The sequence below is a fragment of the Cannabis sativa genome, chromosome 1 (assembly GCF_029168945.1).
Source record: "Cannabis sativa cultivar Pink pepper isolate KNU-18-1 chromosome 1, ASM2916894v1, whole genome shotgun sequence".
NCBI classification, from domain to species: Eukaryota; Viridiplantae; Streptophyta; class Magnoliopsida; order Rosales; family Cannabaceae; genus Cannabis; species Cannabis sativa.
Window position 1 is genome coordinate 63,126,124 of NC_083601.1, and position 18,824 is coordinate 63,144,947.

The following is an 18,824-nucleotide window of genomic DNA, read 5'->3' on the forward strand; positions in this document are numbered from 1 at the left end:
ATCTTGAGTTATGAAGCATTGGAACTATAGTCAGATTTATCATATGAGGAACAACCGGTGCAAGTACTTGATAGAAGAGAGAAAGTCTTGAGAAACAAGAAAATTGCACTGGTAAAGTTATTGTGGAAAAACAGTAAAGTGGAAGAGGCAACCTCGGAACTCGAGATGGATATGCAACAAAATATCCGGAGTTGTTCAGGTAAATTTCGGGACGAAATTTCTATAAGGAGGGGGTAATTGTAATACCCTAAGACAAAGAAAATGGATTACCAAACCCTAACTAGTTAAAAGTGTATTATTGTAGAATTGTATTATTATATAATTTATTATAAGTGAATTAATTTGATATATGATATGTTAAGACACCGTTTGTGAGCCAGGGGCAATTCTATAATTTTGACACGAGAAGGGTAAAACTATGGAATCTATATTATGATGTGCTTATGGACCATATTATTATATATTCACAACTGGGTATTTCGGGCTGAATTGGGTTCGGGGCCAAAATACAATTTTAGGACTATTTGTTGGCATTTTATTAATCTGTGATTAATTTGAAAATTATTTGAATATGTGATATTTAATGGAAATGACTTGAATGCCCTTGAATGCTTAATTGTGTTATATGGCCCTAGGGGCAATTTAGGCTTTTTGACTATTTTGTCTATTTTGTGACAAGGGAATGTTGATTAATGAAAAGCATTTTCTACATTTCGCTTTACCCAAACCGCCCCCCTCTCTCTCTCTAAACTCATTTACTCTAATCTTTGATTTTGTAGAGAATTGTTTGGATTCAAGCTTATTTTGTGGGAATCTTTGAAGCTTGAGCTGTTGAGGATTTGGAGGTAGTTTTCTTACTATCTTAATTTGAATTGGTTGCTCAAATTGAAGTTGATTTAAGCATGATTTTATTGTAGAGATCCTTGTGATGCATGTGTGTTGGAATTAGTTTAATTTTGATACTCTATGCTTGATTGTGTTGAAGATTGATGTAGGATGCTTTGTGTTGTGCTTTTGAGATAATTTTTGAGGTTAAGTTGGTGCTTTAATTCTTTTATACAACTCTTATTTTATTGTTGAGCTTGAGCTTATGTTTTGGGTTTAAAGATTCAAGGTTTGAGCTTGAATTTGTTGATATTTTATTCAAGTTTGGAGCCTATATTGTATATTGTTTAATCTGATTTTGTTGCATGTGAACTTTGATTTTGACCTTTAAATGTGTGTATTAGCTCTCTGGTACGTTAGTTATATTGTGTGGGAAATGATTTTGAGATATATGCATCTTAGGGGTGAGATTGGGTGATTTTTGATGCATTTTTGGAGCTGCTAGAATGGAGTTTCTAGGTTTTCCACCCAGGCGTCGTGGCCCAGCTTTTGGGCACCGCGGCCCGCTCGCATGGACAGATTGCATGTTGAACTTGTATTGTTCATAACTTTTGACTCGGGACTCCGTTTGGGTCGTTCTTTATATTGTTTGAAAGCTCCTTCCGAGCTTTATATGTTTATCTATATTTTGAATGTCAATTTTATACAATGTGAAAGTTGATTTAGGGATTAACCCTATACTTGTGAATCCTAGAAATTGTGACTAGGATTACCGACACTAGGTCAAGGGCACCGGGGGATTCAGAATCTCCACGTTTACGGGAAAATTGGTAAGATAGTATTTAGCACGTAGAGTATTAAGAAAATTGTGACTAGGATTACCGACACTAGCACTTGTAATATTTTGTAAAATATTTTTGAGATCCCGAGACATGTAATTTTTGATTGTAAAGTTAAGTTATTTCAACTTTTATTTTCATTGTGTTTTCAATTAAATTTTAAATTACCCGAGCTTATCTTTCTAGTAATCCAATTTAGGGGATTAGGGTTTCTTAATCACCTTGGGTAGTGTGCCTATTTCTTAGGGCGTTATAGTTTGGTATCAGAGCGCCAAGGTTTATAAATTCCTAGTCCTGGTCCTATTCCTGGGTCTCGATCCGCTTCTAGTTTCGGTTCCAGTTTCAAGTCACGGGGTACAAGCTCGGGTTGAGTTTGGGTCCAAGTTTGGTTCGGGTCCTGATTTGGGTCTGGGGTGAGGTTCACGTCTGGGTTTCGATCTCGGTTAGGGTCCGAGGGTGGGTCCGGTTGTGGGTTTTGTCTAGGTCTAGTTCTAGGTCCCGGTCCCATTCAAAGATCCCAGTCCAGTTCCAGTTCAAGTTTTAGTTTTGGTTCCCGAGTGTGGGTCGGGATCTTGGTATGTGTCCGGGTCTTAGTTTGAGTTTGAGTTTGGGTTCGGGTTCAGGTCAATGTCCTAGATCCAGACATCGACTACGAGTCGGGTATAAGCATCAAGTCCCGGATCTCAGGTTCCGAGGTGGGTCCTAGGTCCAGGTTTGGGTTTGGGGTCGGTTCCCAAATCCCGATCTAAGTTCTGAGGCCCAAGTTCCGGTCCTAGTTTGAGGGCCCCATTCCTAGGTCTGGGTCCCCTATCTATGTTCGGGTCCTAGGTCCCGGTTTTGGTTCGGGTCCTAGTCCAAGTCTGTGTCTGAGTTTTAGGTCCCAGGTTCGAGTCTTGTTCTTAGGTCCTAGGTTCGGCCCCAATTTGTGGTTCTGAGTCTAGGTCCTGGTCTCGATCTGGGTACACGTCCCTGTGTTGGTTTAGGTCCCAGGTCATAGTTCTCATTCTGGTCCAAGTCCCGGTATGGGTTCTGGTCTAAGTTGATGTTTAGGTTTGGGTCCTGTTACAGTCCCATGACTGGGTTCTCGTCTCAGCCCTAGTCCAATTCCAGTTTTGGGTGTGGGATCGGGTCGTACCTGAACCTGGGACCTGATCCCAGACCTAGACTCAAACCTATACATGGATCTGGATATGAACCTGGACTCGAACGCAACCTGACCCACACCTAGACCGGGATCGAAACTAATTAGGACCTGGATCCGGACCGAGACCCAGACCTAAACGTGGACCTGTATCCAAGACTTGCACTCGGACCTGGACAAAAACCCATACCCAACCCTAGACTCGAACCAGGACTCAGACCCTGACCCAGACCCTGACAAGAACCTGAACCTGGACACAGAATAGAAATCACAACTAGGACTAGGACCCGAACCCAAACATGGACTCGGACTGGGACCTAGGACCCGAACCTGGATGGGGGACCTGGACCCGGGCCTCAGAACCAAGACCAGGATCAGAACTCGAGACTCAGATCTGGACTCAAACCCAATACTAGAACACAGATCTTGACCATGACCAGGAGAAAAAACCTGAACCTGAACTCGAACTAGGACTTGAACCCCGACAAGGTCCTAGACTTGGACCGGGACCTAGGACCCAAACCTGGATGGGGGAACTGGACCTGGGACCCGACCTTCGGAATTGACATCGAGACCTAGGACCTAACCCGAGACCCAGACCCTGAACTTGGACACGGACCAGGACCAGGGACCCGAAGTGGAACTAGACTGGGACCCGAGACTAGGATCTTGATCTAGAATCCGGGCTTGGACCTGACCCATTGTCGATGTTGGGATCTGGGACCCATACCTGGACTCAAACTGAGACCTTAACTCAGACCCAAACCCGGACCCAGACCCGAACTTGTACTCCGTGACCCAAAACTTAAAGCAGAACCGAAAGTGAACTGGGACCCGAGAACAAGACCAGGGGACTAAGACCGGATCTCGGTCCTGGAACTAGAATCTAACAAGGAACTAGACCCAGACCCAGATCGGGATGCGGACCCGAATCAAAACTCGGATTGGGACTCGAAACGCGAACCGAAACCCAGACACGGACTTGGACCTAGACCCGAATGCAGGACCCAGACCGGGATTGGAAACTCAGACCTAAACCTAGGTCCCTGACCTAGATTGGGGACCCAACGCGAAATTAGTACCAGAATCAGGACCCAGGAAAGGGACTGGGACCTAAGACCAGACCTTGGTCTCGGTCCCATACTCGGACCCACACACGGATCGGGACCCATGATCGGAATTGGACCTGAACCCAAACACAGACCTAAACCTAGACCAGGACTCGGACCCAGACCCACACCCAAACCTTAAATCGTACCCTGTGACCCAAAATTGGAACCCGCACTGGAAGCAGACCCTTAAACCCTAAACCTTAAACGTGATACCCTAAATCCTAAACTCTTTACACTTACCCCTAAACCCTAAGCCCTAAACCCTAAACCCTAAATCCCTAAACAATAAACCCAAAACCCTAAATCCTATACCCTAACCTTGACACGGGCCCAGACCCATACCCATACCGAGATCGGAACCCAAGACCTGCACCTCGACCCAGATCTAAACCCAAACCTATACCCAAAATTAGGACATGAACCAAGACCCAAACCCAGACCAAAACCTCGTCTGGGACCTAGACCTTAACTGGGACCCGAATCGTGACCGCAACCCAGACCCAAACAGGGACCTGGACTAAGACTGCGAATCGAATCAAGACTCAAACTTGAACCCGTACTGGGACCTAGACTCGAACCCAAACTCGGGATCCAAACCCGAACCTAAACCTGGACTTAGACTGGGACCTAGGATCCAGACCTAGATGGGGGGACCTGGGCCCCAAACCAAAACCTAAACCCATACCTGGACTAAGAATGCAGACCTAGATGGGGGACTTGGACCCGAAACTAGGCCCCCAATTCGCAACCGAGACCCAAAACTCGATTCCAGACTCAAGACACGGGACTCGTGTTGTACTCACAAGTATGTTGTTTAAACACCCTAAATATGAACTTTCTAAAACGATAAATTAAACACATATAAAGTTAAGAGAACCTTACATTGATGCAGCGGAATTAATGTCTCCTTCCGCTCAGATCTCTAACCCCTGTATCCTTTCTGTAGCAGAGTATAATCAAGATCTGAGCCCGAATGTCCTTCTTCTTCAAGTTTGATCCTTCACAGTCTTCCAATATATGATTGAGTTACTGCTTGCTGTGTGTGGGCACTCACTCTTTCACTAGGGTCACGAAATTGATGAAGGGAAAAGAGAAGAGGGATTTCAGCCAGGTATAGAAAGTAGGGAAGGCTCAGTTTTTCTGAAGAGAGAAATTTCTGTCAGAAAACTAATGAAAGCATGTAAATTGACTGAGCCATCACTTTCTATTTATAGGAAACTACTAGGTTTAGGTTAGGAATTATTTGGCATTAAAATAATGAAAAAATAAATTTGAAACTCCACAAATAGTGGCCGGCCCTGGTGTGTTAGTGGGCCCCACTTGATTTTGCAGTTTTATCAAATTTTATTTCTATTTTCTCAAAACCGCCAATTTTCCAATTCTAACCTTTTAAATGCCAAAACTAATTATTTAATAACTAAAATAGATTATTAAATAATATTGTCATTTAATTTAATTATTAACTAGACATATAAAGTCCATTAATAAATAAATAAAACTAGAATCTCTTTTCTTTACAATTTCACCCCTGCTTAGTGAAAATTCACAAATTAGACATAGTCTAACTTTAGAATTATAATTGATCAATCATGAATCAATTAATGAGTCTTACAAGCAGAATGTTCTCAACTAGAATGGGGACCATGGATCTATATGTTGAGCTTCCAATAAGTGAACCAAATTTACCAAGTAAATTCCTACTTATTAATTCTTCGTTGAATCCACTCTTAGAACTTAGAATTGCACTCTCAGACTTATATAGAGCATATTATATGTTTCACGATATCAATATGCTATCTCATTTAACCATTGTTATAATCTTATTGTGATTTAAAGATCCTTTATATAGATGATATACATCGATATGGGATTTCTTTACCGTTCTCACCCCTCAATGTATTTTGCCCCTTATAACACTTAGCTACCTGTAAATGGTGTTTAGTGATCTAATAATTAGTCAGTTAAACAAGAGCTCATCCATTTACTTCTATTTGCTAAGCTCGAAGGGAATCATCACTTGACTTCTATACACCAGTAGAAGCTATAGATTCCTTATTTATGTTTAGCACTCCCACTCAATCATACTATCATGTTCCCAAAATATACGTATCACCCTGACCTAAAAGTAGGCTTAACTAATAAATCAAAGAACATGAATAGTACTCCTGAGTTGAGCCTAAGCATATCAGGATTTAGATTCTTTTAATCTTAAGATCAACTACTGATATTGACTTGGAAAGATATATATAACGATAAGTTTGTAATATCTTAACTTAGTTGCAATATCGGTCCAATCCAAAGTATACTCCATACATTCGAAACCTAGTATACTTTACTAATGTCTTGGAAAGAACATAAAACTTACTCCAAGTGTAAGTACACATCATCGCTGATTATCACATTAGTGTAAATCCAAAACACTGATGAAACAGGGACCAATTCTTTCGATTCATATGATCAAAAACACATTCCACTATGGTGACGATACTGTAATTGTGAATAAACATAGGATCTGGATTTAACTGATTCTGTGTGTAAATGTAATAGACATATTAAACTATTAGCATGTAAAATTCATGCAAACATCAATCACTTCAAATTTCTTATATTGATAACTAATCAGATTGTAAAGAGTTTTATTTAGGGCATAAAACCCAACAAACTTTCACTTGCACTAACATAAAACAAACTGTGCAAATAGGTCAATCTGATGTCTTGATCTTCAGATCAAGTGTAGTATATTTGAATCCACCCAAACTTCTGGAAACTAGTTCATAAATACACTTATGAAACATCCTTTACTATATGCTTTACTCATCAAGGGATACTGAAATCTTTACTGTCTTAAAAGTACATCTGAATTAACAGAAGACATATCTCTCATATTTTAAAATATGTAATTGCGATAATACAGTGTAGACTTTTCTTCAGTAATATAACTTTCTTGTAATCTCGAATCTACAAAGTTATAGTTCTTCTCTGGTAGAGCTTGAATTATTATCCAATAATTCCTCCACCGCCAAAGTAAGCACCATCTCACAGATCTCGGAATGAATTGGTGAGATACAAGGACAACTGATACACAGTTCCTTAATATCTAACATATAGAATACTTTCATAAATCTTTCTTGAATATCGTCTAATGTTCCCTATTTGATTACATCTCAGATAGCTCCCACTCAATAGCAGATGTCTGGTTAAATAATACTTTTAACCTCTGATTGTTTGGAGAGTTAACTAGTTGTGACTTTTGTATTAGTCTGAAACTTTAAGTTAAGACAAAGTCATCAACATAGCAGACTAGTATTTGAAGTGAAAAATACATGCCAGAGATAAAGTAATCTAAATTAAGATACCATAAAATTTTATGAGAATTAGGAATTCTAGGTTCAAGTCATTCGAATGGACTGATCTAGAGTTCTTTATTTTATTCTCATAATTCTGATAAGTTATACCTATCCATGTGTATGGTTAGATTTTCTTTTCAGTAGTGTTCTTAAGCACCTATCACAAGTATCAACCTGATGAAGATGGGTATAGAATTTTAAAATTCTCCCACTCAATTAAGGTAGTGTGAAACTTTAACAAAGAACTTTTATAGGTATCAATCTTTTACTTACAATAGTAAAATTGAAATGGAACATACAATCAAGATCAAGCATTTATATTGACAATGGCGAACTCATTATATTACTTCCATGTTTAATGAAAATATGTGTTACATAGGGAATTGTGGAATAGACTCCACCCCTAAGAATATACATATAGGGTACTATGGATAATCTCCACCCCTAAGTATATAGAGAATATGATCCACCCCTAAAGGTTGTAAAGATCATTATTCTCTAAGTGTGATAGAGTTTATGTGGAGTTGAATACTATCCAGAGTTCATTAGATATAAAAGATCGTTGAACTGCATAGTTTTCTTAACTTTTCTCCACCCCTATCAGATCAAAAGATCCTTTTATTAAACAAATTCTTAATAATTGTATTAGAATTAACAATTATAATAAACATAGAAATAATTTCTGGTGTTTATTCAATATAACTCTATGAAGAGTTGTAAATATTATAGAATTTGCATCAATAATAAAGACACTTACACATACAAACATATAAATATAATGTGGTAATAATTGATGAAGATAAATTGAATGAAGCTCAATCTCATTAACTGCAATTTTTTTTTTGAATTTCGAAAATAAAAAACTTTATTAATTGTTGCTCCAGAATTTGCCCAAAATACGTGGACCAGTCGAGAGGGGACACGTGGATCAGATAACTTGTAAACATTTATTAAGTCTTTGTGCGCCACAAGGAAGCGCTGTTAGCATGGGTCCCGGAGGAGGCACCCGGAGTACAAGGTACTCCAGGAAGCTAGTATAGCGTGAAGGCTCTCCGGGATATGTCAGGTCTCTCCCGAGCAATCAAGTCGCATTTAATGCTGCATGGGAGGAAGCGTGTTGAGACTGTAACACGCAATAAAGTCTGACGGCACAACCCCCGAACAGCAGCGCTACAGTAATGATCATTTAAGTCTAGCGACGGCTACTCTGCGAAGAGTCACGTCAATCACAAGGCAGAAAGGACATTCTTCATAAACGCCCTACAGCACCTAGGGATTTGACCATGCATCACCCATGGTATATTCATTGGAAATGCCCAACTTTATGGATACTTACAGATACATGTGTAAGAACAATTCTAGGGATTACCCCACCAAAACACTATAAATACCCCCTCAAAGCTCATTTAATGGGGTCGAGAATCTTGGTTTGCAAAAGAGCAAGAAGAGAAAATACTCACCAAGAACATTCTCTGTATTTAAGAGAAAGACATTCTCTCAAGTGTAGAATCTGTATTAAATACATCCATTAATAACAGAGACTCGTGGACTAAGGCTCATTAACGCCCCAACCACGTAAAAAATCTTTATCTCACTTTCTTACAGCTCTTCCTTACAATCATATTTTAATAGTTGTCGAAAATCTCGGTCAACACTTTGGTTCTTTCATTGAGAGCTGAGGAAAGCTGCTACATAACAAGCATTTGACTTCACAACAATGGTGGAGACAAGAGCTACACGTCATCCTCGCCCTCTAGAAAATGCTCAAGATCCCAATGAGGAAGATGTAGCCTCAAGGGCAGCAGAGGAGTCCGAGGAAGAAGAAGAAGAGATAGTTCCCGACGAGAACTACGAGGAACACCTCGACGAGTATGCCTATGACGGAGGAAGCTACTCGGAGTTGGTGCTCCTTAGACAAAAAGCTATCGATCATGAAACTGAGATCGAAGCTCAGAAAGTGCAAAATCAAAAAATGCAGAAGTGATGCTAGCCATGCGAGAAAGCCATGGAGGCACCGGTATTCACGTGCATCCCAAGGCAATGGCACTCGGGCTCGACGGAGCCGGTTGACGTCTTCGCCTAACTCCCAGCAGCAAAGACCTAGGGAACCTAGCCCTATAAGGCACCCTGCTGAGGAAAACCAAACAAAAAACCCTACTTCTACCCCTGGGCGAAAGAAAAAGGTGCAGGATCCGCGAAGGGTCCGCTCAGATTTCCCTAAAGGGAAAGGTCCGCAGAGGGGCAAGCCCCAAAGAGGGAGCCTTGGCCCTCAGGATCGAGGGGACCGGAAAAGCGTTTCCGTGCACCAGGAACCAGGGGGTAGAGGAAGAAGAGGACAGAGATGTCCTCCCATTGATCTGAGAAATCAAATCAATGGGAATCAAGGTGACCTCCGGGATCACCTTCACCAAAAAAGATACAGGCCCGTGGTCTCCTCGGGTGCTGTAAACGAAGGGATTATGGCGGAACTTGCCATACTTCGAAAAGATATTGCTCGAGTCTCCCGGAGGCAGAAGGGAGACGACTCCGACTCGGACAGTGAGGATCGGGAGCCTTGTGCCCAACATATCCTGGAGGCGGAGCTCCCTAAGAACTTCAAGATGCCCGAAATGGCAGCATATACTGGGAACTCCGACCCCAGTGATCACTTGTCACGGTTCAACCGTGTCATGACAGTCATGCGGGTCAGCAATGACGCCAAATGCCTGTGCTTCCCCCTCACTCTGAGCGGATCAGCAGAGGAATGGTTCAAAAAATTGGAACCAGGATCAGTGGGTTGCATGAACAAACTCCAAACCAACTTCCGGAGACAATTTGTCGCTGCCAGGAAGGTCAACTTGGAGGTTAGTGCCTTGACCAACATCAAGCAACTGCCCACCGAGACCTTGAAGAATTACATCAAGGGGTTCCGAGAGGAAGCCTCGAAGACCAAGAAGGTTGACGACGGACAACAGCTTGCGCTTCTCCAAGCAGGAATCCGCACTGGGACTCCCTTCTTGAACGAGTTGCAGCAAGAAGGCGCTGCTAGCCTTTAGGACTTCCAGAAACGAGTCCAAAAATATATTAACCTCGAAGAAGCCCAGATCGTGGCTTACGGAGGCTACTATCCCACCGGGATAGCAGGATACATGCCAGGAGTGTCGCCCTCGGGTACTGTCCCGACCGCAACTCCACCAATAAGTGGCATACAGTTCTCCGCTACTCCCGGATACAGCCAGGGTCAAGCTTTGGCACCGGCATCTTCCCATTACAGCAACCCGTCCGGGGTGAATGGACGAACTCCTTCACAGGCCGCCCCGACTGCTAGCTTAACAGGCCCTACCCAGGGGTCAAGGAGCAAAAGGTCCTCCAAGGGCAGCACCCGGACGGGAGAGAAGCGCCAAAAGAAGGGGTACACACCCCAATATACTCAGTACACAGAGCTCACGGACTCTCAGGAACGTGTATATTTTGCCACTAGGCAAAATACGCACTACCGGAGGCCCCAGCCGTTGTACAAAGATAGCTCCCGGAGAGATCCGAGTAAAAGATGCGAGTACCACAACGACATTGGTCATAGCACCAATGAGTGTAAAAATCTCAAAGACGAGATTGAAAATTTGATCCGTTTGGGCCACCTCTATGAGTGGATCAAAAATAGGTTGCCCCACCTTAATCCAGGGCAGGTGGCCGGGGGTATGCCTCCGGGAACACCAGGGGGTACAGCAGGAGTATTGCCTCCACCGCTCCCGCAGTGACACCCAAAGATATCCCCGGACTACCGCCCCGCCTAATGGACGGGTAGCCATGATCTCCGGAGGTCCCCATATCGGAGGAAACACTCGCAAGGAGCGAAAAAGATATGCCGAGGCCGCAAGACACAGTGAGGTGTGGGAGGTTACTCAACTCCCGGCTCAAAGGCCTCGGCTAATGGACCAGCCCATAACGTTCACGGAAGAAGACGCCAAGACGGTGCGTTTTCCTCACCACGACCCGCTGGTCATAGAGACCCCCATCGCAAATAAGGTGGTGGCTAGGGTTCTGATTGACTATGGGAGTTCCGTGAACTTGCTCTTCAAAGAAGCCTTCACTGCGATAGGGTTGACCGACCGGGACCTCTCGCCTAGTGGATCACAGCTCACAGGGTTTAACGGGACGACGCTAATCCCGATGGGAAAAGTCAGGCTCCCAGTTACCCTATGCCCGGATACCCCCCAGAGCACATTTAAGTATTGCACCTTCGTGGTGGTAGACTGTCCAACAGCCTACAACGCAATCCTAGGCCGACCGGCCCTCGTCGACTTTGGTGCGATTACTTCAATCCGACATCTATGCCTGAAATTCCGTACCCAGGAAGCCGGAGTCGGAACGGTGAAGGGAAATCAGGGAGAGGCCAGGCAATGTTACAATGTTGCCACCCACATACCAGTACTCATGGTCCGGGGGCCCCCTGAGATAGAAAAGGCTGAAGAGGATGAGTTGGATCCTCGCATAGGGTCCGAAAGGGTCGTGGAACCAATGGAGGACGTCGAAGAAATACCAGTGTGCGACGACGACTCCACCAAAGTACTCCGGATAGGGAAGAGCCTGGATCCGGAGGAAAAAGATAAAATAATAAAAACACTGAAGGGCGCCGTCGACATCTTTGCATGGCGCCAAGAAGACATGACCGGCATCAGCCCTCATGTCATCACCCATGTACTCAATGTCAACCCGGACATGCCCCCTATACAGCAAAAGAGACGCCCGCTCGACTCGGTTAGAGAAAGAGGTGGACAAACTCTTGTCCAATGGCATGATCCGCGACGTGTATTATCCGGAATGGCTGGCCAATCTGGTCTTGGTGCCCAAGCCGAACGGGACTTGGCGGGTTTGTATAGATTTCACAGATCTAAACAAAGCCTGCCCAAAGGACTGCTTTCCGCTGCCCAGGATCGACCAGATGGTAGACGCCACGTCCGGATTTAAGCTGCTGTCTTTCATGGATGCCTATGCTGGGTACAACCAAATAAAAATGCATACGGCAGACTAGGAGTGCACTAGCTTCAGGACCGATAAGGGGGTATACTGTTACCTAGTCATGCCTTTCGGACTGAAAAACGCCGGAGCAACCTATCAAAGAATGGTTAACCGGATGTTTAAAAGCCTCCTGGGACGAAACATGGAGGTATATGTAGACGACATGCTCGTCAAATCCAAAGCATGCAACAGCCATGCGAGCGACTTAGAAGAATGTTTCGAAGTCGTCCGGAGATACGGCATGAAGCTCAATCCGAAAAAATGCACCTTCGGGGTCAAGTCGGGAAAATTCCTGGGCTTCATAGTCAGCCAAAGGGGGATCGAAGCAAACCCGGAGAAAATCCAAGCTCTCCTGGACATGCCATCCCCCAAGAAACATAAGGACGTGCAGAGCTTGACCGGAAAGGTAGCCGCACTGAGCCGCTTTATCTCACGATCCACGGACAAGTGCATACCCTTCTTCAACATACTGAAGAAATGCCAAAAGTTCGAATGGTCGGATGAATGCGAGGAGGCATTCAAAAGGTTAAAAGACCACATGGCCAAACCTCCTATCCTATCAAAACCCGTCCTTGGAGAAGACCTGTTCCTTTACTTGGCCGTCTCCGAGCATGCGGTCGGCCGCCGCACCGGGTCCGGGAGGAAGAAAAAATTCAGCACCCCGTGTACTATGTTAGTAAGCGCATGGTAGGGGCCGAGACAAGGTACCCGGTCATTGAAAAATTAGTATTCTGCCTCCTGATGGCATCAAGGAAGTTGAGACCATACTTCCAAGCCCATCCGATCAGAATCTTGACCAATCATCCGCTCCGGCAAGTTCTCCAGAAGCCTGAAGCATCCGGAAGACTCCTCAAGTGGGCGATGGAGCTGAGTCAGTTCGACTTACATTACGTGCCCCGAATTTCCATAAAAGGCCAAGCCTTGGCAGACTTCATCACCGAATGCAATGAAGCCGAGGCAACAGCCAATACACCGGAACCACCAATCCCCACTTGGAGAGTATTTGTGGACGGAGCTTCTAATGAGAACGGTTCAGGAGCCGGAGTGGCTATGATATCACCTACTGGATTGCGGCTCCAGGCGGCACTCCGATTCAACTTCACAGCTTCGAATAATGAAGCCGAATATGAGGCCCTGATAGCAGGGCTAAAATTGGCTAAAGCTGTAGGAGCCAAGAGAGTGGAAGTCTACAGTGATTCTCAGCTGGTCGTAAACCAAGTTTCCGGAGAATACCAAACTCGCGGCGAACGGATGGCCGCGTACGTAGCAATAGTCCGAGAACTGCTCCACGAGTTCACGGACTACAAAGTAGAAAGAATCCCCCGAGAGAAGAATGCTCATGCGGACTGTCTGGCTAAGTTAGCCTCGGACAGTGAAATCGAAGAACTGGGGGTAGTACCAGTGGAACGCTTGGCAGAGCCAAGCATCAAAATAAAAGAGACCACACAAACGGTTGGGCAAGAACCCAGCTGGATGGTCCCCATCATAAAGTACATAACCACAGGTGAGTTGCCCCAAGAGAGGGCACTGTCTCGAAAGATTCAGTATCAAGCTCATCGTTATGTAATGATGGACCACATTCTCTACCGGAGAGGACTCAGCATGCCTTATTTAAGGTGTGTATCGGACCCTGAAGCTAGACAAATCATGCTAGAGGTCCATGAAGGGTTCTGTGGAGATCATACGGGAGGACCCAGCCTCTCAAAGAAAATATTGAGGCAAGGGTACTTCTGGCCAACAATGAAAAAAGATTGTATAGACTATGTCCAAAAGTGTGACTCGTGCCAAAGGTACGCGAACATACCGAGAGCCCCTCCAAATGAGATCACTTTGATGACCAGCCCCTGGCCCTTCGCGTTCTGGGGAATAGATCTCATTGGGTCTCTACCTACGGGAAAAGGAGAGGTAAAGTATGCAATAGTAGCAGTGGACTACTTCACCAAGTGGACAGAGGCTGAGCCTATGAAGACAATAACTGCTAAGAAGGCATTGGACTTTGTTATCAAAAACATAGTGTGTCGATACGGCTTGCCTCACAAAATAGTCTCAGACAATGGAAAGCAATTTGATTGCGAGGAATTTACTGACTTTTGCAACCGACACGGAGTGGTAAAAAGCTTCTCCGCGGTAGCCCGGCCTCAAACAAACGGCCAGGCAGAAGCAGTCAATAAAATCCTAAAGGTCACTTTGAAAAAGAAGCTACTGGCCTGTAAAAATAACTGGCCTGAAGAATTGCCAAGGGTATTGTGGGCCTACCGGACGACCCCCAGAACCACAACCGGTCACTCGCCGTTCTCAATGGCGTACGGTTGTGAAGCAATGGTCCCGGTGGAAACATTATTCCCATCCCACAGGAGGACGACTTATGATCCGGCCACCAATCAGGCACTGCTCCAAGAGGCTTTGGATCAAGTCGAAGAACTCCGGGATGAGTCTCAAATACGGATGGCTGCTTATCAAAAGAAGGTGACCAAGTATTTTAACTCCAAGGTTAAAAGCAAGAAATTCGCTATTGGGGATATGGTCCTAAGAAGGGTTTTTCCAGCCACCCAAGAACCCGGAGTGGGGGTACTTGGACCAAATTGGGAAGGACCATATGAAATCGAGGACGAAATCGGTTCCGACACTTACAAACTAAAAAGAATGGACGGAACCACCGTCCCAAGAGCCTGGAACGCCGATCACCTCAGAAAATATTACCAGTAGCGAATTAAACTTAGATTTTGTTCAAAGGGTTTGTACCGTCCAAATGTATACCTCCTCTATATTAAATAAAACTGAGTGCCTTAAAAACAAAGTTTCTATGCCACTCAGGGGGGTACTAGGGTATACCGCACGGACAAACAAAAACAAACTAAGTAAAATATCCTGACCCAAAGGGCAGGTCAAAAAGTATGCACAAAAATAAAAAGCATAAGTATAAAAACCCTGAGCCAAAGGACAGGTTAAAATATATAAGTGTGACGAATAAAGATCGCATAAAAAATATCCTGGCCCAAAGGGCAGGTCATATACATATAAATGGCCCGGGGACAGGCCTTAAAATATAATTGTCTCCCCTTCAAATGAAAGCTGCCGCCTATATGTAAATTGTTCTAAGGTAGCAGCAAATATGTACAAACAAAAAAAAAGAGAGTTATAAAAGAAACGGGTAGAATCTGGGTCAATAATACGGCAGCTCAGTCAGCCCGCGGAGGAAGACGAGGTCCAATCCGTGCCTCAAGCGCAGCATCAAGCTTCTTCTTCTTTTCCCGAAATCTGGCAATCATCTCCTCGGGTTTGGGATAAAAAGTAAGCTTGATACTCTGATCATTGGTGGCCCAAGCCATATAGACACCATCATCAAAGCGCTTCGGGCACCGGGCGCAGGAAACAGGAGAAAGGAGCTCGGCCCTCTTGGCCTTCCTGGTGGACTGTTCTTTGAAATCCCTAAGCTCCTTCAACTCCGCAGCTAGAGCGGCCTTGGATTCAATGTCCGACTGGTGAGTCTCCTCTAGAGATCTCACCTTGGCGACCATTTCATCCAAAGCCTCCCTGGCCTCCCGGAGATCTCGCCTGGCCTTCTCAGCAGCCTCGGTTTGAGCCCTTAGTTCCTCCTGGTGCTGGGCCTCCATCCTGTCTCTCCGCTGAGCCTCGTCCCGGATCATGGCCTCCGCCTGAGCCTCCCTCCGTTTGGCCTCCTCTTCCTTGGCCTTGGCCGCTGCCTCCTGGCGCTCGGCAGCCTCCTGGTAGATCTGCCTCTCCGCTGTGAGGTCTTGGAGGACCTTCCTGACGTCATTCATGTCTCCAAAATCAGACAGAGTGAAGCCATGGTTTATGATGTTCTTGGAGAGGCGGCCAGCCTCAGCAGCAAGCTGAGCCATAACAAAGTATAAGAAAAAATTTCTCAAAGGAGGAAAACAACATACAAACAACAAAAGGAAACGCAAAAATTGCAAAGTACTTACCACCGTGAGAGAATGGCTGAGGTCCTGGACCTGGAAGATGGAGTTCAGGGAAGCGCAAGTGGCAAACCGCTTGGGCGCGCAACGTGTGAGCTGAGAAGCGAACTCGCCGGTCATCTCCGCGGCAAAGGGAGCCAAGGTAGGCCCTAGGAAGCGACGGAACCAGTCCGATAAGGGGTCCAGATTAAGGTCCCACGGATCCTGGTATTCCGAGTGGTTGATGCTCGCCTCAACCTCAGCTCGCAGAATCCTCCTAAGGGCCTCCACTTCGGCATGCCCCCGGGAGTACTCATCCATAGCATAGTTGTGTTTGGCTATGCGAAGCTCCTGCCTCACCTCGTCCCCCGGAATCGGGGTAAGCTCGATGTGGGGAGGAGCAGGATTTTCCTCCATCGGGGAGACCCCGCCGTCTAGGCCATGGGCAGGAGTGTCGGCCCTCCGCGGCCTCTTCGGCTCATCCTGGGCAACCATCTTGCCCTTACGCTTGCGAATCAGAGCCACTTCAGGCTCCTCCTCGTCCTCCTCTGCTACCTCCGGAAGGGCTTGAGGCTCTCCTGCACCCTCAACGGCTTCCTCCGAGAAGTCCCACCCTTTCCCTTGGCCTTCTCCCGGAAGCACCTCCTCGTCATCCACTAAGTCAATAGTGTCGGGGGGAGCGGTGGAAGAAACCTTCAAGGAAGGGGCTGGGGGAGAAGAGGTGAAGGCCGGAGGAGCCACGGGAGTATGAACCCCGGCAAGCTGTTCCAGGATGGCATCCATGGAGATATCTGTTTCAAAAAAAAAATAAGCAAGTGTTAGAAGTCCGCAAGGAACCGCTTATACAAGATACAGCAAATAAGCTACTCCTACCCGAACTTCCTAATTCGGCCCTAGCAAAGTCCTGTACTTTAATGCTGGCGGCGTCATCTCCGAGATAACTGTCCGAGGGCCGAAACCAGCTGGACGTTATGTAAGCTGATGGACCTAAGGGAATAGGTTCCGGAGGGCCGGAGCCCATCCGGGACCGACCTAGGTAATCTCCTAAGTTCGAAAAGTAAAATTCCTTCAAATGATCCCCCCACCGGGTCAACGGCATCTTAAATCTACGAAGACGCTCGTCGAACCCTACGGGCCTATGACTGGTGTATTCATCAACGGAAGGAACATAGCGAATTATCAAGGGAGACTTACCGCCGGCACCGGAGGTGCTAGCACCGGGAGCACCCGAGTTTGGTTCGGGGGCCGAAGGCTGTGGCCGGGAAGTTTGCTTCTCGGAAGAATCTTCAATACGAAGGGGCCGCCCGGCGTAACGATCCCCAATCTCTTCTTGAAGTATCTTGTCAAAAAATTTATCCTCGGACTTCCCGGCAATGGCTTGGCTCCTTCGCTCCACCGGACTCCCCACGCGAAGTCCTCTCCCCGAGGCCGCCTGGGCCTTAGAGTACGCTTTCTCCTGGGCCTTCCGTAGAGATAATCTTGGTACTTCTTCTCCGCCGTGGCAATGAGTTCGTCCCGAAGGCCTTCTCCGCAACCGCGCCCTCACATTGGGGCAAATGACCCGTGAGAGGTTGGAGTCATCCACGGATTGATGAGAAAGGATAAGTGTGGCCTTTCTCGCAATTCTCCGTGGTAACTGTGCCCCCGAGCATCAAGATCGGCGTGGTCATAGGAGGCGAAGGCTTGGGCCCTTCGAAGGACAGCCTGAGTGGGAAGCGTCCGCTGGTAAGGTGGGATCCGCACCCACTCCGTGAGAAGCTCCGGGTGGTCCACGGCCCTGAACCCGGAAGAAAAGAAAAAGCGGTGGCGGTACTCCTTAACGTGAGTCTGCCTATTATACGGAACCACCCCCTCGTTAGCAGGGTGGATCCGGAACCCATAAAAATCATCCTTAAGTTTGTCCCCTTTCTTGGGGACGGATACAAGTTCATAAAAATATAAAATTTCCGCCGGGCTGGGAGACCCCCAGCCACGGGCGGTGTAAAAAATAAATAAGCCTGTGAGCAGGCAGTAAGCTTGAGGAATAAGGTTGTATGGCGCAAGGCCGACAAATACAAGAAAATTAACAAAGTAATCTTGGAGCGGGAGCATGGCACCGGTCATCAAATGGGTCTGACTCCAAGCCTCGAAGCCGTCATAGTTATGATTAGGCGTCTCCGAGTCACGAGGAGGCCGGTGGAAGGTCCCTGAGGTGGAGGGTTTGATCCCAGCCACATTAATAATGTTCTCCAGCTGGTGAGGACAAGTCAGGGTGGATCGAAGCTCGGCCGCTTCCCAACCAGTTGCACGGGATTTATACCCCTCCTGGGCAACGGGTCCCAGAGAAACCTCTTCCAGCGTGGCCATACCTTTCCCTTTCTTCTTCGAAGATTTTGAGCCAGAAGCAGACATTTTGTGTTCTGAGAAAGACAAAAAGGGAAAAAGAAAAGTCCAGCAGTTAGGTCCCATACCAAACCCTAAATCAAGAAAAAGGGAGTGGGGGTCCCCTAACCGCTGGAAAGAGGCCCCCTCCGGACACGTGTCACATGAGAAACTCTGGAGAGAATCCCTAAACAAATGTCGGGTGCAGTGAAATCGCAGAAAGTGGTTTTGCAAAAAGAAAAAGAAAAGAGAAAAGCCTTCCTATGCCCTAAGCAACTGTT

At 46.0% G+C, this 18,824-nt stretch overlaps 1 protein-coding gene across 1 annotated transcript; it reads right to left on the bottom strand.

Moving 5' to 3' along the window:
• Positions 1 to 6,953: 6,953 nt before the first annotated feature.
• Positions 6,954 to 16,627, bottom strand: LOC133035501 (uncharacterized). The gene is made up of 3 exons (XM_061111336.1): positions 16,210 to 16,627; positions 16,027 to 16,116; positions 6,954 to 6,992 (listed from the first exon to the last, which is right to left on the bottom strand). The coding sequence occupies exons 1-3, from the start codon at positions 16,597 to 16,599 to the stop codon at positions 6,954 to 6,956; spliced, it is 519 nt and encodes a 172-aa protein (XP_060967319.1). The 5' UTR covers positions 16,600 to 16,627.
• Positions 16,628 to 18,824: the final 2,197 nt, after the last annotated feature.

Bases quoted from the DNA above. Each gene is read 5' to 3' on its own strand.
- LOC133035501 (XM_061111336.1), bottom strand. From the start codon at position 16,599: ATGGAGGAAAATCCTGCTCCTCCCCACATCGAGCTTACCCCGATTCCG. The intron at 16,117-16,209 runs GTAAGTACTTTG...GTTATGGCTCAG, and splicing joins TCAGCCATTCTCTCACGGTG to CTTGCTGCTGAGGCTGGCCG. The intron at 6,993-16,026 runs GTCCTCCAAGAC...ACTGTGTATCAG, and splicing joins ACATGAATGACGTCAGGAAG to TTGTCCTTGTATCTCACCAA.